At 43.3% G+C, this 24,763-nt stretch overlaps 1 protein-coding gene across 1 annotated transcript in view; it reads left to right on the top strand.

Moving 5' to 3' along the window:
• Window positions 1–12,707: 12,707 nt before the first annotated feature.
• stard13b (StAR-related lipid transfer (START) domain containing 13b) overlaps window positions 12,708–24,763 on the top strand; it is an 81,530-nt gene continuing 69,474 nt past the window's right edge. The window contains exons 1-2 of the mRNA XM_010870296.5: window positions 12,708–13,137; window positions 18,025–19,712. Coding sequence (XP_010868598.4) covers window positions 18,216–19,712 — 1,497 coding nt within the window. The 5' untranslated portion in view covers window positions 12,708–13,137; window positions 18,025–18,215. The remainder of the gene's footprint in view (window positions 13,138–18,024; window positions 19,713–24,763) is intronic.

Raw genomic sequence — 24,763 nt, 5'->3', positions numbered from 1 at the left:
GTTGGAATTTCTTTAGATGACACAGGGAACTGGAGAAAAAGGACAGTGTATCCATGTGTGTGTGTGTGTGTGTGCTTGCATGTATTACATGGGCAGCCAGCTGCTCTCCCAGACAACTAACACTACTTGACTCTAATCACAGAGCAGAAGAACGGAGATGACAGGCTTGATGATGGAATGAATATAGAAGTGTTTTAGTTCATGGTTACCCCTTCTCTTTCCACGGCCATTACCCCTTCTGTAACCACGGCTATTACCCCTTCTGGAGCCACAGCGATTACCCCTTCTATTTCCACGGCCATTACCCCTTCTGTAACCACGGCCATTACCCTATCTGGAACCAAAGCGATTACCCCTTCTCTTTCCACGGCCATTACCCCTTCTGTAACCACGGCTATTACCCCTTCTGGAGCCACAGCGATTACCCCTTCTATTTCCACGGCCATTACCCCTTCTGTAACCACGGCCATTACCCTATCTGGAACCAAAGCGATTACCCCTTCTCTTTCCACGGCCATTACCCCTTCTGTAACCATGGCCATTACCCCTTCTGGAACCACGGCCATTACCCCTTCTGTAACCATGGCCATTACCCCTTCTGTAACCACGGCCATTACCCTATCTGTAACCACAGCGATTACCCCTTCTCTTTCCACGGCCATTACCCCTTCTGTAACCATGGCCATTACCCCTTCTGGAACCACGGCCATTACCCCTTCTGTAACCATGGCCATTACCCCTTCTGTAACCATGGCCATTACCCCTTCTGGAACCACGGCCATTACCCTTTCTGTAACCATGGCCATTACCCCTTCTGTAACCACAGCGATTACCCCTTCTCTTTCCACGGCCATTACCCCTTCTGTAACCATGGCCATTACCCCTTCTGTAACCACGGCCATTACCCCTTCTGTAACCACGGCCATTACCCCTTCTGTAACCATGGCCATTACCCCTTCTGGAACCACTGCGATTACCCCTTCTCTTTCCACGGCCATTACCCCTTCTGTTACCATGGCCATTACCCCTTCTGGAGCCACGGCCATTACCCCTTCTGTAACCACGGCCATTACCCCTTCTGTAACCGTGGCCATTACCCCTTCTGGAACCACTGCGATTACCCCTTCTGTTACCATGGCCATTACCCCTTCTGTAACCACGGCCATTACCCTATCTGTAACCACAGCGATTACCCCTTCTCTTTCCACGGCCATTACCCCTTCTGTAACCATGGCCATTACCCCTTCTGGAACCACGGCCATTACCCCTTCTGTAACCATGGCCATTACCCCTTCTGTAACCATGGCCATTACCCCTTCTGGAACCACGGCCATTACCCTTTCTGTAACCATGGCCATTACCCCTTCTGTAACCACAGCGATTACCCCTTCTCTTTCCACGGCCATTACCCCTTCTGTAACCATGGCCATTACCCCTTCTGTAACCACGGCCATTACCCCTTCTGTAACCACGGCCATTACCCCTTCTGTAACCATGGCCATTACCCCTTCTGGAACCACTGCGATTACCCCTTCTCTTTCCACGGCCATTACCCCTTCTGTTACCATGGCCATTACCCCTTCTGGAGCCACGGCCATTACCCCTTCTGTAACCACGGCCATTACCCCTTCTGTAACCGTGGCCATTACCCCTTCTGGAACCACTGCGATTACCCCTTCTGTTACCATGGCCATTACCCCTTCTGGAGCCACGGCCATTACCCCTTCTGTAACCACGGCCATTACCCCTTCTGTAACCACGGCCATTACCCCTTCTGTAACCATGGCCATTACCCCTTCTGGAACCACTGCGATTACCCCTTCTCTTTCCACGGCCATTACCCCTTCTGGAGCCACGGCCATTACCCCTTCTGTAACCACGGCCATTACCCCTTCTGTAACCATGGCCATTACCCCTTCTGGAACCACAGCGATTACCCCTTCTCTTTCCATGGCCATTACCCCTTCTGTAACCATGGCCATTACCCCTTCTGTAACCACGGCCATTACCCCTTCTGTAACCACGGCCATTACCCTATCTGGAACCAAAGCGATTACCCCTTCTCTTTCCACGGCCATTACCCCTTCTGTAACCATGGCCATTACCCCTTCTGGAACCACGGCCATTACCCCTTCTGTAACCATGGCCATTACCCCTTCTGTAACCACGGCCATTACCCTATCTGTAACCACAGCGATTACCCCTTCTCTTTCCACGGCCATTACCCCTTCTGTAACCATGGCCATTACCCCTTCTGGAACCACGGCCATTACCCCTTCTGTAACCATGGCCATTACCCCTTCTGTAACCATGGCCATTACCCCTTCTGGAACCACGGCCATTACCCTTTCTGTAACCATGGCCATTACCCCTTCTGTAACCACAGCGATTACCCCTTCTCTTTCCACGGCCATTACCCCTTCTGTAACCATGGCCATTACCCCTTCTGTAACCACGGCCATTACCCCTTCTGTAACCACGGCCATTACCCCTTCTGTAACCACGGCCATTACCCCTTCTGTAACCATGGCCATTACCCCTTCTGGAACCACTGCGATTACCCCTTCTCTTTCCACGGCCATTACCCCTTCTGTTACCATGGCCATTACCCCTTCTGGAGCCACGGCCATTACCCCTTCTGTAACCACGGCCATTACCCCTTCTGTAACCATGGCCATTACCCCTTCTGGAACCACAGCGATTACCCCTTCTCTTTCCATGGCCATTACCCCTTCTGTAACCATGGCCATTACCCCTTCTGGAGCCACGGCCATTACCCCTTCTGTAACCATGGCCATTACCCCTTCTGGAACCACAGCGATTACCCCTTCTCTTAGCATGGCTGCTATGTGGAGCGTTTTTGACCATTAAACAGGTAAGAATACGAATTGTCCAGAAACTGTGCTGTAGTGTTAATGAATATGATCCGATAATGTGGATGTTATGGTGTAGTTAGCTAGGCCTATCTATGGATTGGGTGCAATGCTTGAGTTATAATATGAGATGAGTTTGGTCGTTGGTGTAAGTCCAAAAGTTAATAATGTGGGCACAGACCAGTTTTGGCAGTGATGATAGTTATGGATGTGTTATGACAGTTATGCATGTGGCATTGTTCATTATGTATATATTTCCCCCTTATTTATCAGCATGTGCGAGAGGCTTTTTCTCAGTTATGTCAGCACCGCACTCCTGTTATAGCCCGTTCGGTCCAGCACCTCGTTCCTACCAAAAAGTTACAGGATCCGCGTTCACTTTGTAATCTGGGACTTCTAAATTTACAAATGAAGTGCTGCACACGACCCCCATGTGTAGACAGAACTCTGGTCAACCATCTCTCCTCACTGGAGTGAGGAGACAGACGTGACTGAGTAGATTGATGCCTGGGAGTCAGTGCTATTTCATTCAGTTTATCTGCAATAGCAGGTTGTATCACAGTGTAATATCTATTACAACACCCTAGAACATGTGTGGGTGTGTTCAAGGACTAGCCTGCTCTGAAAGATAAGGCTGGCATCTTGCAATAAATCCTTATGAAACTCAGTTCTATTGTCCAAAGATTTAAGTATTCATTAATAATCTCTCTCTTTTAGGTCTGATGCTACTGTTGGCCACAGATACACCAAATGACAAGCAGAATCCCCTGGGCGTTCTGAGGCTTACAGCTAACTGAAGATTAGAACACTGAATTCATTATGGCCCCATCCCAATAGACTCTAAAAGGAGTGAGCAAAGTACATTGTTTTGGATGCAGCCCATAATTATAATATAATATATTAAATCTTCCCTCAGGGAGAGGGTGGGTTTAAACCCAGCTCCAGGCATCAGCAGCAGTCTCTCCTAGATTGTGATCTGGGGCAAACGGCACCTTATTACTCACACACTTTTGACCGGTGCACTTTCACCTGCTCTAGAGTAGTGAACTATATACAGAATCACATGCCATTTGAGACAGACATGTTTCTGCTGTTTCACATTCAGACATCTGCAGGCTGTCAATTCTTCATGGTGGTATGATTGTGAAAATCTGTTTCCACTGATGTGCCAGTCCGCCCTACTCTCTTGCTCGCTCTCTGTTTCTCTGTCATGCTGTGTCGCATCGTTGCCTCTATTTCTTGTTCTCTTTCACAGGACCCTGGTTTTCTAGCAGGGAAAAGGCCAAATTGGTTTTACTGAATGTCTTGTCTAAGTCTTGGCTAAGCTGGCTATTAGGCTAACAACGGGAAGTATCTCTGTCTTTGTCAATAGTGATGAATAAACGAGGATTTCATGATGTTCAGACTTTGTTCTCTTCAGTATTCAGTAACTGTTGCCAGAACAATAAACTCTATGTTTTTCTCTGTCCAATCAGGACAAAAAAAAAGTCTTCAGTAAACCATTTGAAGAACTGTATGAGTAAACTGTCTCTTAATATGAAGAGAGCAATTTGTGATGTCTGATCAGGAAGCCGAAGGCATGGCAGAGAGGACAAAGAACAGACTAAGAGGGAGAGAGAGAGAAACAATGACTGAGAGAGCAAGAGCCAGGGAGGGAGCAATAGAGTAATGGAGAGTGATGGAGATGTGGACTATCAGGGAGGAGAAAAGGTCTCTGTCTGAATATGTTGTGTTAAAAAAGTAGTGATCACAATGATTTTGAAGGAATAGAGTAATCTTTGCACAATGACTTGTGTTTGACAAAAGCAGATAATCCGCTGATAATGCGATGTAGGGGGCATTTATCTGTTGACTTGTGAAAATGAATGACAGGTATCTGTAGTTGCATTAGATAATACATTTTTCAGGACGAGCGATGAGAGCTTTTCTGTTGACCACTGTATCTTACTGCATTTGTTTGTACATTACTACATCGCACTCTCTGAATAGTATTATTAGTACTGCAATTTTAGAATGTAGTTTGGACACAGCCAGAGACAGAGAGATTACAGGGATAACACACAACATCTGTCTGTGCTCTCTGGAATGCTGGGAATCTACAGAAACATTTAAAATGAATGTGAGTAGAATGGAATGAAATGGGAATATTGATTCAATGTGTTATTACTGGAATGTTCAACAAAAGACTTGTGGTATTTTATTCATTACTGTCTTTGGGTAGAGTAAATATTGTGACTGTTGCATAAGAGTAGCCTATCATTTGAAAAGAACATCTGACATCCTATATCCTGATTGTCCTGGTAAGCTAGTGAGCCATTACGATGTTATAGGCCCTATGTTATAGTCCCTATGGACGCAGGCCCTGGAAGATGATCTCTAAATGCAAGTTTGATCAAGTAAAGCACCAGACAATAGCATGTTGCTGCTGGTAGTCAGCAAGTTCTGAACATAGGATCCCCTTCCTATCTCTGTGCCTCTCTCTGCCTCATGCTGCCTCCTCTCTCTGCCTCATCCTTCCTCCTCTCTCTGCCTCATGCTGCCTCTTCTTTCTGCTTCATGCCACCTCATCTCTCTGCCTCATGCTGACTCCTCTCTCTGCCCCATGCTGCCTCCTCCCTCAGCCTAATACTGCCTCCTTCCTCTGTCTCATGCTGCCTCCTCTCTCTGCCTCATGCTGACTCCTCTCTCGGCTTCATGCCTCCTCCCCTCTCTGCTTCATGCTGCCTCCTCTCTCTGTCACATGCCGACTCCTCCCTTTGCATTATGCCACCTCATCTCTCTGCCTTATTCTGACTCCTCTCTCTGCCCCATGCTGCCTCCTCCCTCTCCCTAATACTGCCTCCTTCCTCTGTCTCATGCTGCCTCCTCTCTCTGCCTCATGCTGACTCCTCTCTCGGCTTCATGCCTCCTCCCCTCTCTGCTTCATGCTGCCTCCCCTCTCTGTCTCATGCTGACTCCCCTCTCTGTTTCATGCTGACTCCTCTCTCTGTTTCATGCTGACTCCTCTCTCTGCCCCATGCTGCCTCCTCCCTCTGCCTCTTGCTGCCTCCTCCCTCTGTCTCATGCCGACTCCTCTTTCTGTTTCATGCTGCCTCCTCTCTCTGCCTCATGCTGCCTCCTCTCTCTGCCTCATGCTGCCTCCTCCCTCTGTCTCATGCTCCCTCCTCCCTCTGTCTCATGCTGACTCCTCTTTCTGTTTCATGCTGCCTCCTCTCTCTGCCTCATGCTGCCTCCTCTCTCTGCCTCATGCTGCCTCCTCCCTCTGTCTCATGCTCCCTCCTCCCTCTGTCTCATGCTGACTCCTCTTTCTGTTTCATGCTGCCTCCTCTCTGCCTCATGCTGCCTCCTATCTCTGTCTCATGCTCCCTCCTCCCTCTGTCTCATGCTGACTCTCTCTCTCTTCCCCTCTGTGCTGTCGGAACATGACATTCCTGTCCCATCCTGACAGTCAGTCTTGCTCCCCTTAGAGGGAATAACACTGAAATAAAATGTAACAACAGCGTACTGTGTATTTTTCAAAATGATACCAGGGAGGTTTGAGTGCAAAGCTATTGAGGGCTGAGAATGTTTCACAACCTTGTGGTAGCAAGAGTGTTTATCTAGGGGTTAGCATCCAGAGCTAGGAGTTCACTGGGAGATTTATTACTGAGTGATCCTTCTTCTCATCTGGGGCCCTAAGGACCCTAATTCCTCTGTGATTGGGTCACGACCCTTGTCAATCACAAACTCATCTACTGGGCTCCCTGTTTGAGGGAGGGAAGTCATGTTTCCTGGCATACTGTCAAATAATGCAGTTTTAATCCGGGCATATAGGTGAATAAAATAGAAATACATTGGAGTCTACAACAGTGAATCTTAGCTACACTGCCTGGTGTCGTAATGCTAACATGTTGGCATCACTAGCGTTTGGTTGTTTTGGCAGCCTCTCTGAGGTCCCAGCCCTGCATTCACATAACTGTCATAACAGCCTGCTTTGGAGAAATGGCTCTACATTACCAGTAGAGCAATATCTCATACATACAAACACATTTATTGTAACTTGTGAAGATAAACCCAAACATTATCGATACAGACCAAACCAACCATCTACCGTGGACATTTTGCTGATATTATTTATTACAATAAATAACTAGGGCCCTACTAGAGAAAAGGCTGACCCTACCATCCAATTACTACTTCCGAAAAGGCACCATATTCCCTGTTTTGACCGGAGCGTAATAGGTGGCGTATAGTACACAGATAGGGCCTTGCAAGCCATTCTCGAAGTTTCACTCGAGAGACTGCCGAATAAGTCTGGGATTTGTTGTTAGACTTTTGCAGACACAGAGAGGGAAACAATTGAGTGAATGTGCCATGTGCTTCAAAACCAATGTGTTTGGAGTAGGGTGTCATAGTAGCACGGTAACAATGAATTTCGCCACAAACAAGTGCCGTAGGTTTCCAGAACAGCGGCTGTGTGCTACTATGTTGCTGCTATGTTGCTGCTATGTTGCTGCTTGTTTCCCGTAGCCACTCTTTTACAAATAGATGACTTCTGACTGTTGTTGTTGAAGTTGGGGGAAGGTTTTGATCCTCTGGCAACATGTGACTAAAACCAAGTTCCACATGCCACTTTCCCCTCTTATTTTTCCTGTGGAGGGAAATGATCTCTGTCTCTGCTTCTCCCAACGTGCTTCTCTTTTCCTCCCTCCCTAGTTGACTAGAGCCTTTATTGGGGAAAGGGTGCCTTTTGGTCTGTTGACAGGGTCTCCTCACCTCAGGAGCTGAACAAAATGAGACCTGATTGAGGAAAGGCAAAATGTTTGCAGAACCAATAACAAGTAAAACTATCTAATACAGAAAGTTTTGCTCTGGTGTTAAAAACCCATGGGGTCTGTATATCAGTTGAAACCATCAAATGATATACAGTGGGGAGAATAAGTATTTGATACTCTGCCGATTTTGCAGGTTTTCCTACTTACAAAGCATGTAGAGGTCTGTAGTTTTTATCATAGGTAAACTTCAATTGTGAGAGCCGGAATTCAATACAAAAATCCAGAAAATCACATTGTATGATTTTTAAATAATTAATTAGTATTTTATTGCATGACATAAGAATTGAATCACCTACCAACCAGTAAGAATTCCGGCTCTCACAGACCTGTTAGTTTTTCTTTAAGAAGCCCTCCTGTTCTCCACTCATTACCGGTATTAACAGCACCTGTTTGAACTTGTTAACTGTATAAAAGACACCTGTCCACACACTGAATCATACAAACTCCAACCTCTCCACAATGGCCAAGACCAGAGAGCTGTGTAAGGACATCTGGGATAAAATTATTAGAAAATGGAAGAAGTTCAAGATGATGGTCAATCTCCCTCGGTCTGGGGCTCCATGCAAGATCTCACCTTGTGGGGCATCAATGATCATGAGGAAGCTGAGGGATCAGCCCAGAACTACATGGCAGGACCTTGTCAATGACCTAAAGAGAGCAGGGACCACAGTCTCAAAGAAAACCATTAGTAAAACTACGCCGTCATGGATTAAAATTCTGCAGCGCACACAAGGTCACCCTGCTCAAGCCAGCACATGTCCAGGCCTGTCTGAAGTTTGCCAATGACCATCTGGATGATCTAGAGGAGGAATGGGAGAAGGTCATGTGGTCTGATGAGACAAAAATAGAGCTTTTTGGTCTAAACTCCACTTGCCGTGTTTGGAGGAAGAAGAAGGATGAGTACAACCCCAAGAACACCATCCCAACTGTGAAGCATGGAGGTGGAAATATCATTCTTTGGGGATGCTTTTCTGCAAAGGGGACAGGACGACTGCACCGTATTGAGGGGAGGATGGATGGGGCCATGTATCTCGAGATCTTGGCCAACAACCTCCTTCCCTCAGTAAGACCATTGAAGATGGATCATTGCTAGGTATTCCAGCATGACAATGACCCGAAACACACAGCCAGGGCAACTAAGGAGTGGCTCCGTAATAAGCATCTCAAGGTCCTGGAGTGGCCTAGCCAGTCTCCAGACCTGAACCCAATAGAAAATCTTCGGAGGGAGCTGAAAGTTCGTATTGCCCAGCGACAGACCCGAAACTTGAAGGATCTGGAGAAGGTCTGTATGGAGGAGTGGGCCAAAATCCCTGCTGCAGTGTGTGCAAACCTGGTCAAGAACTACAGGAAACGTATGATCTCTGTAATTGCAAACAAAGGTTTCTGTATCAAATAGTTGTGTCATGCAATAAAATGCATATTAATTACTTAAAAATAATCAAATGTGATTTTCTGATTTTTTTTTTTGATTCCGTCACTCACAGTTGAAGAGTACCTATGATAAAAATTACAGATTTCGAAATGCTTTGTAAGTGGGAAAACCTGCAAAATCGGAAGTGTTTCAAATACTTGTTCTCCCCACTGTACATAGCTCTGTCAGTATTTATGATGGAGAGATTCAATAGTTTTTTTCCATCACAGTGACCGACACACTCTCAAGAATCTGTGTGAGAAGGTACTGTACAGTTCCTCAAGTAAATATGTTTTAGGGAAATGTTATCAGCACTTTTAAAAGTTTACTTATGCATACGATATACAGCTCTGGAGAAAATGAAGAGACCTTTTTCTTTCCTTTCCAAAAAAAGTTGAAAAGGAAGGTTTTGAGTGAGGAACAGAAGCGTTAAATTTGCAGTGGTCTATTAATTTTAACCCTTCTGTTCCTCACTCAAAACATTCCTTTTCAACTTTTTTGGAAAGAAAAGAAAATGGTGCAGTGGTCTCTTCATTTTTCCGGATCTGTATGTAGGTGTATGGTTTGTATAACTTAGCCCCATAATGTTTTTTGGCATACCGTTTAAAGCCTAAAATAATTCATTACACAGAGCAGAATTGACTCCATGTCTGACAGCTTCAGAGTAGAGCTAAAAAACAATAAACTCAGTAACGAATTACATTGTGTAACAGTAATGCCGAATGAGAAATGTTTCTACTAATAACTGAAGAACTTTATTATAAATTTTATTTAATAAGAAATTGCTTGGCCACTTAAGGAAATGACCTTAACCTGCTTCTTTTAAAGAGTAATCAGTGAACATTTATATTTTTCTCAGGGAGTACCAATTGTTTTAGATCAAGAGTTATAGTGAAACACATCAATTCTAGTCTTTCTTTTCACAGTTAACAAAAGTGATACATTTTGGTCTTTTAGGATTAAATCTGGGTCTTTTTTGTAGCATCTAACAGTTGAGGTCTGCCTTTGAAATCTGTGACATAATGGCACCTGCAAAGATGCTACCCTGCAGGGTGGCAATGCCTTAGGGGGCTCACAATAAACACAGATGACAGCTCCTATATTTCACTGTAGGAGTTGGAGATACATAATAGCAAACAAGTTGCTTAGTATAGTATACAGCAGTTATAACATATTCATTTTTAAGTGTTCAGAAGAGGAGGCATGTTGATGGAAAGAATCACACACAATTAACAAAAATTCACCGAGGCAGCCTTAGAAATTAGCTGAAATTGTTGCTGGACTCTTGGAGAGCCTGAAATCATGAAAGATCGAGCAACCATGTCACTTCACTATCAACATTAAATGTAGCAGCTCATGCATGAGGCAAGCCGCAAGCAAGACCTTTAACCAGAGTCCACATTTTACCCACCCCCAAAATAAAGCATAGCAAAGGATGCAATTGGGTATCGTTACTATTTAATGTATTCTTTCTCATCCAAAAAGCAGTTTGTCATAAAACAACATTGTGTCAGTCAAACTGGGGTTCACCCTCATATGTTGCACAAATTCCTTTTATTGAATAAACAATCCATATAACCCTATGTAAAGTCAATATCATTCATTGGAATACTTATTATAGCAAAACAATATCATTTAATTCACATCTATGGTTCATTTTTGCGTAGAATCTTTTTTGAATATAAAAAAAATAGAACACCAATTCTGCCTGTACTTTCAGAATACAATTCACCTGTTATCTTTACAGAACCCATTTTATCTACTTTGCCCCAATCACATACCAACCCTCCCTTCTCAACACCTTTCACTTATTCCAGCAGTAAACCGGTAAGCTCCATCTAAACATCTTAAATCTCATATCTCTTACCCAGCTCATCTGCTTTAACTCTATGATTTTGTTATTAGATGTTTGTCTTGTAAAGAATAGTTCCACTATAATAAAATGTGATTTCATTGAGGACTGACACAGGGTTGCTAGAGAGACATTTGAATTTTGGTACCTCAGCAAGCCTTTATTCATTTACAAATCAGCTGTCTTGAATTGTTCTTGTGGCCTTTATTTAAAATTACATTATTCTTAACAATTTCCACTGAAAATATAATGTTGTGAAACGACCCATATGAAATATTTCACCCTTCACATATCTTTGTTTAAATTTTCCTTTACTGTTGGATATTTCATTTACATAAGTATAAAGTCTAACTGTTTCTTGAAGGGAAATTGTTTCCATTGTCTATGATGATTCTCTGATATTTGGTTGCTCTGGTAGGTTAAGGCTGGGCTTGTTGCTCTTAACAATGTAGAGATGTATGGAGTGCTGAGACAACTGAAGGGCAAAGAACAGCTTTCTAAGAAGGAGGCTGGAAACTATTGTTGACAGAGAAAGATGGCCATGAGCAGATAGCAGCTTATTTTATGAATGGAAGGAGGTTCAGACAGAGTGCAGCAAGAGCTGATTTGCGATTATGTCTTTGAAAGGGAGCAGGAGAGACGAAGGGTGATGAAGGTCAGGTAAAGGTTGGCTAGCAATAGGGGTAAAGGGGACTCTCTGTGGACTGGATTACAGGGTGATTTAAAGTGTGAGCTCTCCTGACATTGTACCTTAGCTACTGTAGCCTGTCAGGAGGCCCCTAATGGATGTAAACAAAACATCAGCAGCCAGCAGCTCTAGTGTACCCCTCATTTGTGTGTGTGTGTGTGTGTGTGTGTGTGCGTGTGTTTACTCACATTGAACCTCTGAGAAGCCACCTGTTTGATAGGCTCCTAGTTAGTTCTAAGAGTTGTGCTCTGCTAACACAAGACGAACCAGAGGTGGGCTTAGTTCAGAGTCCTTCCTTTCATGATTTGATGCTGTACAGAGCTACAATCAAAGATTCCTGTCATACAGCATACGGCAGAGCTGAATGTAGATCAGTTGTTTACATTGTGTACGACTAACTCCACATTTAAACATAATTTCTTCTCAGCAACTAATCGCACACCTGAAGTGATATAACCAGGTGCGAGAAAAAGTTACCAACAGAAACCAATGTGCTAGAACATTCTTTTTTCTTTTTACCAACAGCACAATCAGCATGGCAAATACTTCACATACCTCATTAGATCTCTGTTTGACACTTTTCTTGACAAAAGCATATCTTTGACCTTGAGGTGATCCTTTAGAAGTCCTTATCTCAGCCGTATGTGTGCCTTTATGTTTTAACCAGCTACAGGAGCATATCGAGGCATGGCGCTGCTTCTTATGTAGCATTCACACTGCCACGCTTCAGGAATGTCCAGTCAATGTGATCACTGGGCTAAATGCCATGCTGTTGCACACAGGATGACACTAGGCAAACATGCACATGCACACACACGGTGTTGTACTTTGACATTCTGCCTTCACAGCAAGTTGCGGTTTCAGCTGGAACCACATTCTACTACCTTTTTCTCTTACTTACACATGCCTAAAAGGCCCCAATCCCCCCCCCCTCCTATCTCTTCTCTCCACCCCTTTCCATCTCTCACACAACCATACACACTCCCCCCTCACACGCTCCTCTCTCTTAGGCATATTCTGAATGGGTTAGTCAGAGCTCTAGCAGCATGTATAGAGGTAGCAGTTGCCCCAGAGGACCGACCGAGGAATGGCTGAGGAACAGGCGGAATGACAGATCTGCCCTGAGGAAGAGCTACTTGACATACTGACTGAAAGTACAGAGCAGCTTTTTTGACACATCTGCTGCTCTCGCTCCCTTTTCTCTCCCTTCAACTCTCTCACTCTTCGGACAGAGACTCTGGTCCCCCGTACTCGATTTTCCGCTCTCTTCCACTGTCTAACTCTCTTCCAACAGAATCTCTGCCGCTTTCATTCTCTTCTGTTTCCCTTCTGCTCTCAGGCTGATATAGACTCTCCAAGTTACTTTTTCACATGCATTTTGTTCCTGAGAGAACTGACCACGCCAGGATTCCGTAGCAGGATGTTCTCTTCAGTAATCAGGCACAATGATGTCAGTCTGTTTATTTAGACAATAAACAAGACTATTGTCCAGCTAACCGGTAAGTGAATGGCATCAGATTCCCTACAAAGTGCATCACATTTGACCAGAGCCCTGTCGGTTTTCGCCCTGCTCTAAAGTATTGCCCTATGAAGAGAAGTGTGTTTGTCTGTCTCAGCCTGGGTTTGGTTTCCAATTGGTTTTCATGGCCCTCTGACTTGAAGGTCTGTCTGATTGGTTACTTCAGTTGTTTTCATTGGAGCTTAATATGAGCTATTGTGCTCATAGCTTCTGATTTCAAATATGACTTTGTTTCACATCAGCATGCTTAGGTTTTCTTCCAATTGATTGATTTATACTCAAACGTAACAATATCCACTGTCCACTATCCATTGTTTTTGTTTTTGTCAAAGTTAACAGGTTAGGTTCATTCACTGAACAGAAATAGCAATGCAACATGTGAAATGCCCCGTGTTTCATAAGCTATATTAAAAGATCCCAGACGTTTCCACATATCCATATTCTGTCTTGTTAAATCTATATAGGCCCTAATTAATTTATGTACATATCTTATATCTTATGTATCTTCGTGTTAGTGGGATGCCAGCAGGAGCTTGTCCTCTCATGTGAATGTCAAGGTTCTAAGTTGTAGGTTTTTCAGGTTATGAAAGAGACAGTAAAACAAGTGAACATTGTGTTTTATGTGAATTGATTTCTATTGCGTTTCAATTAACACAGGCATGTGCCACCAGCTAAGCCAAGTGTGGGTAGGAACTGAGGAATATGTGCATGGCAACCTGACCAACTCTGATCAGTTTTCACTATCCAGACCTATTTTCATGGGCTACATTAGGTAGCATGTGTATAATATATTTAAATAAACAAAACAGAATAATAACAGTACAATTGCCATTCCTCCACCTCACCTCAGCCTCGATAAACATCCTACATTTCCCAATTTGACATAGTGGTATATATTGTAGGGGATATACATTTGTTATTTTACGTGTATTTAAAGGTTCCAGGTCAATTTTAAAGCAATTTAAACTAATTTAAATTAACTAAACTTAGGAATGGAATTAACTGTCTCTGAAATAAAACTGTATATTTTATCCTTTATATGTATTTTTGACAAAATGTTTTGTTTGCTACCTTGGAAAATGGCAGGGCAGTTTTTAATGGTATAAACAAAAATAAGACCAGATCAACCAGACCACACCAACAAGACTAGACCAACCAGATTAGACCAGACCAACACAACTAGACCAGACCAGACCAACCAGACTAGACCAGACCAACATGTCTAGACCAACTAGACTAGACCGACCAGTCCAACCCGACTAGACTAGACCAACCAGATTAGACAAGACCAACACGACCAAACCAATTAGACTAGACCAACAAGACTACACCAACCAGAAACAAGACCAATGAAACAAGACCATTGAAACTAGACCAATCAGACTGGACTTGACCACACCATATCAGATCAGACTCGACTAAACCATCTATGTCTTCCATCTGTACTTCCATACATTTGCACAGTGTGTCTGTGTGCTCATGTTCTTGTCTGTGTGCATGTATTTTAGCAGATGTGATAAAAACGAGCTATCAGGGCCATGGCTAGAGCAGCACCAGCTGCTAGGTTCTCAGGGCAGCTGTGTGTGCAAATGTGTGTCTGTGTACATATCTGTGATAATGGCATTTCTTGCATGCCAAACATAACATATATTGTTGTTGTACGTGAGGGCAGAGGGAGGTGGGTTTCTCATTCTATTGGTATACTGTATTCAGCAGGCTTTTACACTAAGGCTCTATACATACCAGCCCTCATATAGACTGACATGTGGGTGTGGGCTGGTGGCCTCGGTTACATACACCGGTTTACAGCGTGTGGTCTCAAGATCGAATAATTCTTGATGAACAGAGGAAGGCTGACGATTACACGCTGCTGTTTCAGCCTTAAATGATGCCGTTTCAGCCTGCATTACTGATGCTTCAGCCTTAAATACTGCCGTTTCTGCCTTAAATACGTCCGTTTCAGCCTTAAATAATGTCGTTTCAGCCTTAATGACTTCAGTTTCAGCCTTAAATACTGCCGTGTCTGCCTTAAATATGTCCGTGACAGCCTTAATTACTGCCGTTTCAGCCTGGTTGTGTGGTGGAGGAGGTGTTCTTCTGTCTCCCAGATCGACCATTTGCAGTTTGTGCATCTGTGAAATATGGGAAATGAATGTATTGATGTTACATTGTTATTGGGTTGTTTGTTTGAAAAGGGTAGTCTGAGAAAAGCCTCCATTTGTAACCAACAAGGACATTCCTCTACACAGACTGGAGGGTTCCTGGAATGTATTGTGTTTTCTTGTGTTGTCAGAGGCTTGTGTTTGTGTCTGTGCGTGTCTGTGTGTGTGTCTGTGTGTGTGTGTGTGTGTGCATAAATCAGCTGCTAGAGAGAGGGGCAGCTAGATTCCTGTGTATGGTGATGTCACTGCAGACTGAAACAGATCCAGACTTGAATGTTGCGGTCGTGTCCAGATGTTCTGATTCACAGCTAGCAGGTCTCTGGGACTGTGTCCTAAATGGCCCCCTATTACTCAGACTATAAACTTGGAAGAGTGACGAATTGAGTCTGAATGTTAGCTCTGCTTGACTAACTAACTGTAGTTAGTTAGTTAGTTAGTTAGTTAGTTAGTTAGTTAATTGCCTGCCAAGGACAAAACACAATCACGAAACACTCATTGTTGAATGTGCCGAGGATTTTTACAATTATTGTAGATGATATGGATTTATGTGATGGATCTGTACCTGAGGACAACAGACAATGTTTACAACTAATGCTTAATCTTCCTTGAATCTTCTCTGTATTTACTTTTGTCTTTCGTCTTGTCTGTATCTTATAAGTATTTTCTCTGTATCCTTTGTATATTTGCAATATCTTTCCCGTATTATTTCTCATGCTAAATCTTCTCTGTATACTTTCTGGATCTTCCCTGGCATTATCTTCTCCAATGTTGTAACTTCTCAGTTTTTTCTCTGTACTGTCTGATGCTGTGTCAGTGTTTTGTCTTGAGCATATTTTCTTCTCTGCATCTTGCCTAATGCTGTATCTGTGTTTTTCAACAAAATGTGCAGTTGTCTGACATTTTGCCCCGCCACCCCCAACATTGTTAAAAGATTCCTGAAACCCCTGGCACGCGCAATCACGTTCTACCTGCATGGACGAAATATTAGGGCCACCAGTGAAGGATTTGGAATACCGATTTTGATACTGTCATTTACCCCTGCATTCTTAGGTTAATGTCAATGTCAGGAGTGAATTATAACCAATGATTTCACATTTCTGAGGTCCAGAGCAAGCAGAATAACATGGCCTACCTGTAGGCAGTAGTGGTTCATCATCCCTGAGCGGAGTGCTTGCTACAATAGCCTTTACTCCTCTAACATCGTGATACATTTCATATAGGCCAAATATTGCATTTTGAAGGCAGCGCCATGTTACAGCTATCTAATGAAGAGACTTCTCATCTGTCTGAAATCGGAAAAAGATAAAAAACCAGGTGGCCTATAATTGTTATTAGAAATATAGCCTACGTCATTAGTAGTTTTCTTAACCACATCTTCTTTGGATACGCTTATATTATTGTAGGCAAATTAAACAACAGCCTAATCGGTGACAAATCTGATTACATGCGCCCACCTTTGCGAGCCTGATAATTAAACACCTGAGTTGCAAAACCTTTGGGTTTTCAAGACGTTCAATTACTTTTTTTTATTATGCAACATAGGCCTGCCATAAATTTGCCACCGTCTTCTTTTTAATTTAAACGTAATCCAAGAATAAATCATTAATTTCTTCCAAATGTATCTGTAATCCGATGCAATATTTTTTATATACGTAATGTAACGGATCAAAGTTACTGTTTTTTGTAATCTGCCTCTTCCCAAATTTTCTCTAATGCTGCATCTTATCTGTATTTTCTATAATGCGCTTCTTGTCTTATGTGTCCTCTGTATCTCCTCTGTGTAGTCTCTAATATTCTGATGTATGTATCTTCTCTGTATCTTCTGTAATGCCCATCGTGAATGTATTTCCTCTAATGATGTAGCTTTTCTAGTCTTGTATCTTCTATAATGCAACATTGCCTTATAGTGCTGATCTTCACTAATTCTGTATCTTCTTTGAATCTTCTCTAATCTTCTCATTTTGTTCTTTACATATAATTTTTTTAAAGTGCGATATGCTGCTTGACAGTGACTAAAGTCAAAACTTTGGTGCATTTACTAAACATTTATAATTATATTGTGACACAATTTACAAATCACCTCTTGTTTATAAAAGATAATAGTTTTTTTTTTAGTCTTTTCACAGTAATTAATTTAATGCAATAAGGTCTAGACTGGTGGTTAGGTTGCTTTGCTCCCCGTTTTGCCAACGATAACGAATTCAACTCACTATAACAAGGAGACTCTGTGGAAAATGATGTCTTGAAGGTTCATTCCATGATGTGTTGATGAGAAATGCTTACATTTCTGTTTATTCATATATTTCATTATTTTAACACATAATATTCAAAGTTAAAATATATGACATGCATTGTATTCTGATTTTGTGAGAAGGGCAAGTTATATAATTCATGAACAAATTTAGGGCACATATGTAAATATATGTTGAGAAATCCCCTACATATATGTGCATATATGTTTTCCGAGTTTTCCGTGTGGGTCTGTATCTTCTCAGAATCAAAATGTACTACTGTATCTTGTCTGTATCCTCTATGTATATTCTTGCTGTATGTTTTCTGTTTTTTTAATTTTTAAATGTATCTTCTTTGTATCTCTTTGATGCATTATTTAATCTAGTACAATGTCTGTATTCTCTTTCTATCTTCTCTAATGATATGTCTTGTCTGTGTCTTATTTAACACAGACTTTTTTCTGTTTGTTTCAGGTGATCACATTTTGGTCTGTTTGAAGGCAAGCATTTGTGATACAGGTAGTGAGGTGATCTGAGAGGAACATGGCCAACCCATACATCATTCTACAGCATTCCCTTTGGATCTACCCCATCAGTAACACCACCAGACTACATTTTGCCCAGTAACGTACTGTAATAAACGGTTAAAGACTACAGATAAAAAAATGGAAACAACCCTTATCGTGACTCTGGAGGAGCAAAAGTGTCTGGCCATGTCAACATCAACTGACAGGGCCTTCACACCACAGTCACCGCAACTGACACGGACACACCATTTCACTTCAAACTCTGGTCCAGGGGCTAATAACCATAGCCCCTTAAAAAGCAATGTGGATGGATGTCTGACTGGAACGCTCAGTCTAGAACTTTTGGAATTGGAACTAAACCCCCAGGACAGATTGCAGCACAACAGAGAGGTTGATGGGTACTCTAACATTCCCATAGCTCCAGGGATGAAGAGAGTTCTATCTCTCACTCCTGATGTGTCACTTCCTGAAAGTCTAGAACCTGAGCCAGTCCAGATTTTCTGTCCTTTAGATCCCTTTAATGAGCCAGACAGAGGGTCTTCACCATCATCTAATGATACCAACAACAATGGATTGGATTTACAAAACACTTCTCAGGTTTCAACTGAGGACACCTGCCCAGCCTCCAATATAATGGCTCCTATGAATATGGAAAATGAGATTCTCACTCCTATGATTGAAGGAGATGACAAACCTACAGAATCAGCAAATTGCAATGTTCGTCTCTTTTGTCAGCTACCGGACATAATGCCTCAATATACCTACCTCAATATGAAAGAGACAGGACTGGAGTTGGATGTTGGAGACAGACAGACCGAGACATGCCTGGAGTTGGAGGTTGGAGACAGACAGACCGAGACAAGCCTGGAGTTGGAGGTTGGAGACAGACAGACCGAGACATGCCTGGAGTTGGAGGTTGGAGACAGACAGACCGAGACATGCCTGGAGTTGGAGGTTGGAGACAGACAGACCGAGACATGCCTGGAGTTGGAGGTTGGAGACAGACAGACCGAGACAGGCCTGGAGATGGAGGTTGGAGACAGACAGACCGAGACATGCCTGGAGTTGAAGGTTGGAGACAGACAGACCGAGACATGCCTGGAGTTGGAGGTTGGAGACAGACAGACCGAGACAGGCCTGGAGATGGAGGTTGGAGACAGACAGACAGAGACTAATTGGGAACACACAGAAGACAACACTGTCCAGTGTCAAGCCCCCACAGAGAATGAATATATCCCTCCTCTTTTGGTCCAGTCAGGGGCAGATGTTTGCCATATCACTAACCCTATTGCACACAGCACCATCACCTTCTCAGATTACACCTTTATTCCCTCCACCTGTAACTCCTCCACTGAACACAGCTTTGACTGCAGTGACTCTTTCTCAGAGGAAAATGAGGAAGGTGATGATGAGGATGAGGATGTCTTCCCAGAGCAGACTCAGAGCAGGGAGTCCCTGGTCATTTGGAAGGGATTGAGCAGCCGCAGAGTAGTGAGGAATGGATGTATGAGTTTGCGATCTCTAGCACCAGCCAACTCTGCCCCCAACACCACTGTCAGCTCCCACCACTCATCCTTCTCTTCCCCCAACAGCCAGAACCATGGCAGTTACAAGGCAGAGATCAACAACATGGAGGTAGGCTACTGGGACTACACAGTCATTATAAAGATGCATTTTACGAACACAATACTGATAGTCACAACTATAAGTCAACTCTTTTTTTCACTTGACTCAAAGGGGAACATTTCTGGAGAAACAGCAATCTTCTGTTACATTTGGTTCATACTAATGTATAGGCTTGCCAATGATCTTTTACTCTGATCAAACGTCCACAAGCCTTATGCAATTCAATACATTAGTTCCTTAGTCCAGCAGATTTTAAAGAGCTAGGCTGACAGATTTTTTTTCTGTCCAGAATTTATTTTTCTCCACACAATTACAAGGATTTGTGCTAAGGTTAAGATCTCATGTTAACGCTTATATGGACTGTTAACAGATATATAGTACAATCTTAAATTATTTATTTTGGTTGGGATGCTATTTGCCAGTTTAAGATTTGATTGGCCTTTTTCATCATAATAAATAATATTACATGGATATGAGGTCCTGATCCTATATCTTCTCTCATACTCCAAGATGCTATGTCCAGACATCCAGCTCCAGGTGTCTTTCATTAGTTATTTCCACTAATGCTTTGAGGCTCAACACAAGCAGTGCTCTGCTTTACCAGCAATGTCATTATACTGTGCTCCTTACAGTTTGTTATTCTGAGATAGGAGCCTGCTGGAATTAGTGTGTAGGAGTAAATTGATCTAGCATTTCCCTGAGAATGTTTATGAATAAAACACAAAACCTAGCAGGCCATACAGGAATGCAAGACAGCCTCAAATAGCCTCATGTTTTCACTCCTGTTTTGACAGAGCTTTCATGCAGGCATGGTAGGGTGTATTACAGTAAGCATGAACTTAGTCCTCCATTACCAACAGTCTGAGCACGCTAGTCCCTAGCACACTTCCTGACTCTGGACAAATGTAGTGCACTACAGAGATCGGGGTTCCATGAGGGATGCAGCCTACATGTCACAGCAGATCTGTAGTGTTTTCACCTCTCTGTCTCGCTAATCTCTGAAGTTAACAGGGTGTGACCTCATCCCTGCAGATGTTCTGGTACATAACAGGCTTTGAATACATCTCTCCAGGTTTACTAGTAAATAACAGGCATTAACCATATTCCTCTAGGTTTACTGGAAGTTACCAGAATTTGACTTCATCCCTCCATGCTTACAAATGTATACCAGGCTGCAATCTCATCCATCCAGGTTTATTAATTACTAAGTTGTATTATCATCTGTTAACTAATGTTTACTAATAGTTACACCATTAGAGTAGCACTCAAATCACACATCGGGTCTCGATGGACAAAATATATTAAAGATCAAAATCTTTACTGTACATTGTGTAATTCGTTGAGAACAAAATGACAACAACAGTCAACGGAAACCAAAATCACCAATTACCCGGGGCTGGATTCAAACTCACACTGAAAATCTAAATAAACAAATTGAAATCACATGCTGTTCCAAGCGCAAATTTCTTCACTCCAACTCAAAATGTGACTCAGTGTGTATGGCCCCCACGTGCCTGTATGCACTCCCAAAAATGTCTGGGCATTCTCCTGATGAGATGGCGGATGGTGTCCTGGGGTATCTCCTCCCAGACCTGGATCAGGTCATCAGTGAGCACCTAGTCTGTGGCACTACTTTGTGGTGTTAGATGCAACAATACATAACATCCCAGAGGTTCTCAATTGGATTCAGGTCCGGGGAACATGAGGACCAGTCAATGACATCAATGCCTTCGTCATCCAGGAACTGCCTACACATTCTGGCCACATGAGGCCGGGGCATTGTCCTGCACCAGGAGGGTCCCAGGGCCCTCTGCACCAACGTAAGGTCTAAAGGATTTCATCCTGGTACCTAACAGCAGTCAGGGTACCGTTGGCTAGCACGTGGAAGTCTGTGAGACCCTCCAAGAATATGCCTCCCCAGACCATCACTGACCCCCCGCCAAACTGGTCATGGTGGTGATGTTGCAGGCAGCATAATGTTCACCACGGCGTCTCCAGATTCTTTCACGTCTGTCACATGCTCGGTGTGAACCTTCTGTGAAGAGTCTGAATCTGTGAAGAGAAAGGGGTGCCAATGGCGGACCAGCCAATTCTGGTGTTCTCTGGCAAATGCCAATGTAGCTGCATGGTGCTGGGCTGTGAGCACAGGTCCCACTAGAGGATGTTGGGCCCTCATGCCACCCTTATGGAGTCTGTTTCTGACAGTTTGGTCAGAAACATGCACACCAGTACCCCACTGGCGGTCAATTTGTTGGGCTCTGGCAATGCTCCTCCTGTTCCTCCACGAACAAAGGAGTAGATACCGGTCCTGCTGCTGGGTTAATGCCCTTTTCCGGCCCTGTCTATCTCTCCTTGTGTAACGGCCGGTCTCCTGGTATCTCCTCCAGGCTCTTGAGACTTTACTGGGAGACAAAGCAAACCTTCTTGCAACGGTACGTATGGATGTGACATCCTGGAGGAGCTGGACTGCCTGTGCAACCTGAATGGGCTGGAGATACCACCTCATGCTACCAGTAGTGACAAGGACACCAGCAAAATGCAAAACTAGAGAAGAATCAGTCAGAAAGGATAAGGAGAGAGCTATTGTCTGTGGCTACCACCTGCAAAACCATTCCCTTTTTCAGGGTTGTCTTGCTGTTGCCTCTCCAGTGCACCTGTTGTCACTTTCATTTGCACCAAAACAGGTGACATTGATTCGCAATCGCTTATGATTCCTAACTGGACAGATTGATGTCCCTGCAGTTTAAGTGAGTTGGTGTCATACTGTGATGACTATGTGTTCCCTTCATTTTTTTGAGCAGTGTATATGGATTCATCCCACCAAGTTTACTGCTAGTTTCTTGGCTGTGACCTCAACCATCCATGTTGAATTGTGGTTACAAACCTGTAGCTCCGACCTCATTCCTCCATGTTTACTGGCCTCTTAGTCTCTTCGGGACGTTTTTGAAACATTTTCACATCATAAACCTGTGGCTTAACCTGCATCAGCCCTATTGTCCTTCTGTACTATCACAGACACCATATCTCTCCCAGTACATAGCTGTCATTCCTCAGCCACAGGAGATTCTCTTGAACCCTTTTTTTCTGCAGCTTGCTGCCTCCTTTATTGCAGAATCAGTGACATGTTTTTAACTTGACAATTTTCTCTGGTATTTCTCAGTCGTGTCTGTGTTCTTTTGCCCAACTTAATCTTTTATTTTTATTGGCCAGACTGAGATATGGCTTTTTCTTTGCAACTCTGCCTAGAAGGCCATCATCCCGGAGTCACCTCTTTACTGTTGACATTGAGACTGGTGTTTTGTGGGTACTATTTAATAAACCTGCCAGTTGAGGTCCTGTGAGGCGTCTGTTTTTTCAAACTAGACACTCCAATTTGTCTTCTTGCTCAGTTGTGCATAGGGGTCTCTCACTGCCCTTTCTGTTCTGGTTAGAGCCAGTTAGCGCTGTTTTGTTAAAGGAGTAATACATATTGTTGAACTAGATCTTCTGTTTCTTGGCAATTTCATTGGCCTTCATTTATCAGAACACGAATAGACTGAGGAGTTTCAGAAGAATGTTTTTTGTTTCTGGCCATTTTGAGCCTGTAATCGAACCCACAAACGCTGATGCTGAAGATACTGACCTGGTCTAAAGAAGGCCAGTTTTATTGCTTCTTTAATCAGAACAACAGTTTTCTGCGGTGCTAACATAATCGCAAAAGGGTTGTAAATATTCCATTGAATCGCCTATGTGGATATTCCATTGAAAATCTGCTGTTTCCAGCTACAATAGTAATTTAAAACATTAACAATGTCTACATTGTATTTCTGATGTTATTTTAAAATAAAAAGAGTTTTGGTTGGAAGGACGTACACTGTATCTGGTGATAGCCCCTGTTGCATTTACATGCTGTATTACACATCCCCAGGAATAGGCTATTGAGGTGGATTAAAATGTTTTTGGGGAAAGGTAGGGGGAATTCTGTGAATCACTAAAACTGGTTTGCACAGTGTTAAGGACAGGGGTTAACAGAACCCATGTGTGTGCCCCAAATGACAGTCCATATAACAGTGCATTACCTCAGAATCAGGTCCCTTGGGTCTTAAAATTAGTGCACCAATGTAGGGTGCCATTTCGGATTGGACCAGGGGCTCTGAAAGGCTTCATTCATATTTGTTTTTCAGACTTCATCTGCAGCTCTTGATACTAACCATCTGAGGGCACTATTGTTACAAAGTAACCCTTCAATGCCAATGCATATGTTTCCTGCTCTCACTGTTTTAATGGTTTATGGTATGTTTAGTATTATTGAACAAAGAGCAGTGTTTCTTTCATGTTGTTTATCTTTCTATAGTTCTATTGCATATCAGTGTGACACAGTGCAGAGTAAAAACATGTTCTCACCCTTGGATAGGCCAATTAAGTAGGTGACTTGTAGAAAGTAAAGGGAGAATGGGGTTTTAACTCCTTTCAGTGGAGTAACGCTGTAGTCTAGCTGCTGTGCCCCTTCACATGACATCCTGTTCCAGCTCTAGCCCCGTCAGCTCCAGTCATCTCCAGCACTCTGTGCCTGGCGATCTGTGCCTCTCTCAGTGGGTGGTAAGGTCCAGGCATGGTGCCCAGAGCCCACACACTTAACTCCTCATTACCATGTCAAAGACCCAGCCTTGTGGTTTACAATGTTGCCAATTTGCCCTGATGAAGTTATCGTTCCTCTCACATTTAGCTTCCCCCTGAAGATAACACTACTTGACGGTCTGTGTTATACCGAAAGTGTTGCCATGGCGGCAGTGTTTCTCGCTATTGATGGGGCCAGAGAAAGGAGGTGAAAGGGGTCATCAGTAGTGTCTCCCTCAGCTTCAAGCCTTCTCTGGAATTCTGCTCTTTCTGAGGAAAATGTCCACATACTCCAAGGCAGGCAGCAAGCAACATTGTGTGTGGCTCTCGGAGGTAGAACAGTGGGACAATTGGGTTGTAGTGTGCTCCAGGTGTAAAACATTAATAAACACATACTGTACATACTAGAAAGACAAACATATATAAGTGCATACATACTAAATAGACAGGCACATATAAATGCA

Source organism: Esox lucius, chromosome 1 (genome assembly GCF_011004845.1).
Source record: "Esox lucius isolate fEsoLuc1 chromosome 1, fEsoLuc1.pri, whole genome shotgun sequence".
Classification (NCBI taxonomy): Eukaryota; Metazoa; Chordata; class Actinopteri; order Esociformes; family Esocidae; genus Esox; species Esox lucius.
Note: the sequence above shows the minus strand (reverse complement) of the source record. Positions and strands in the feature narration are given on the sequence as shown.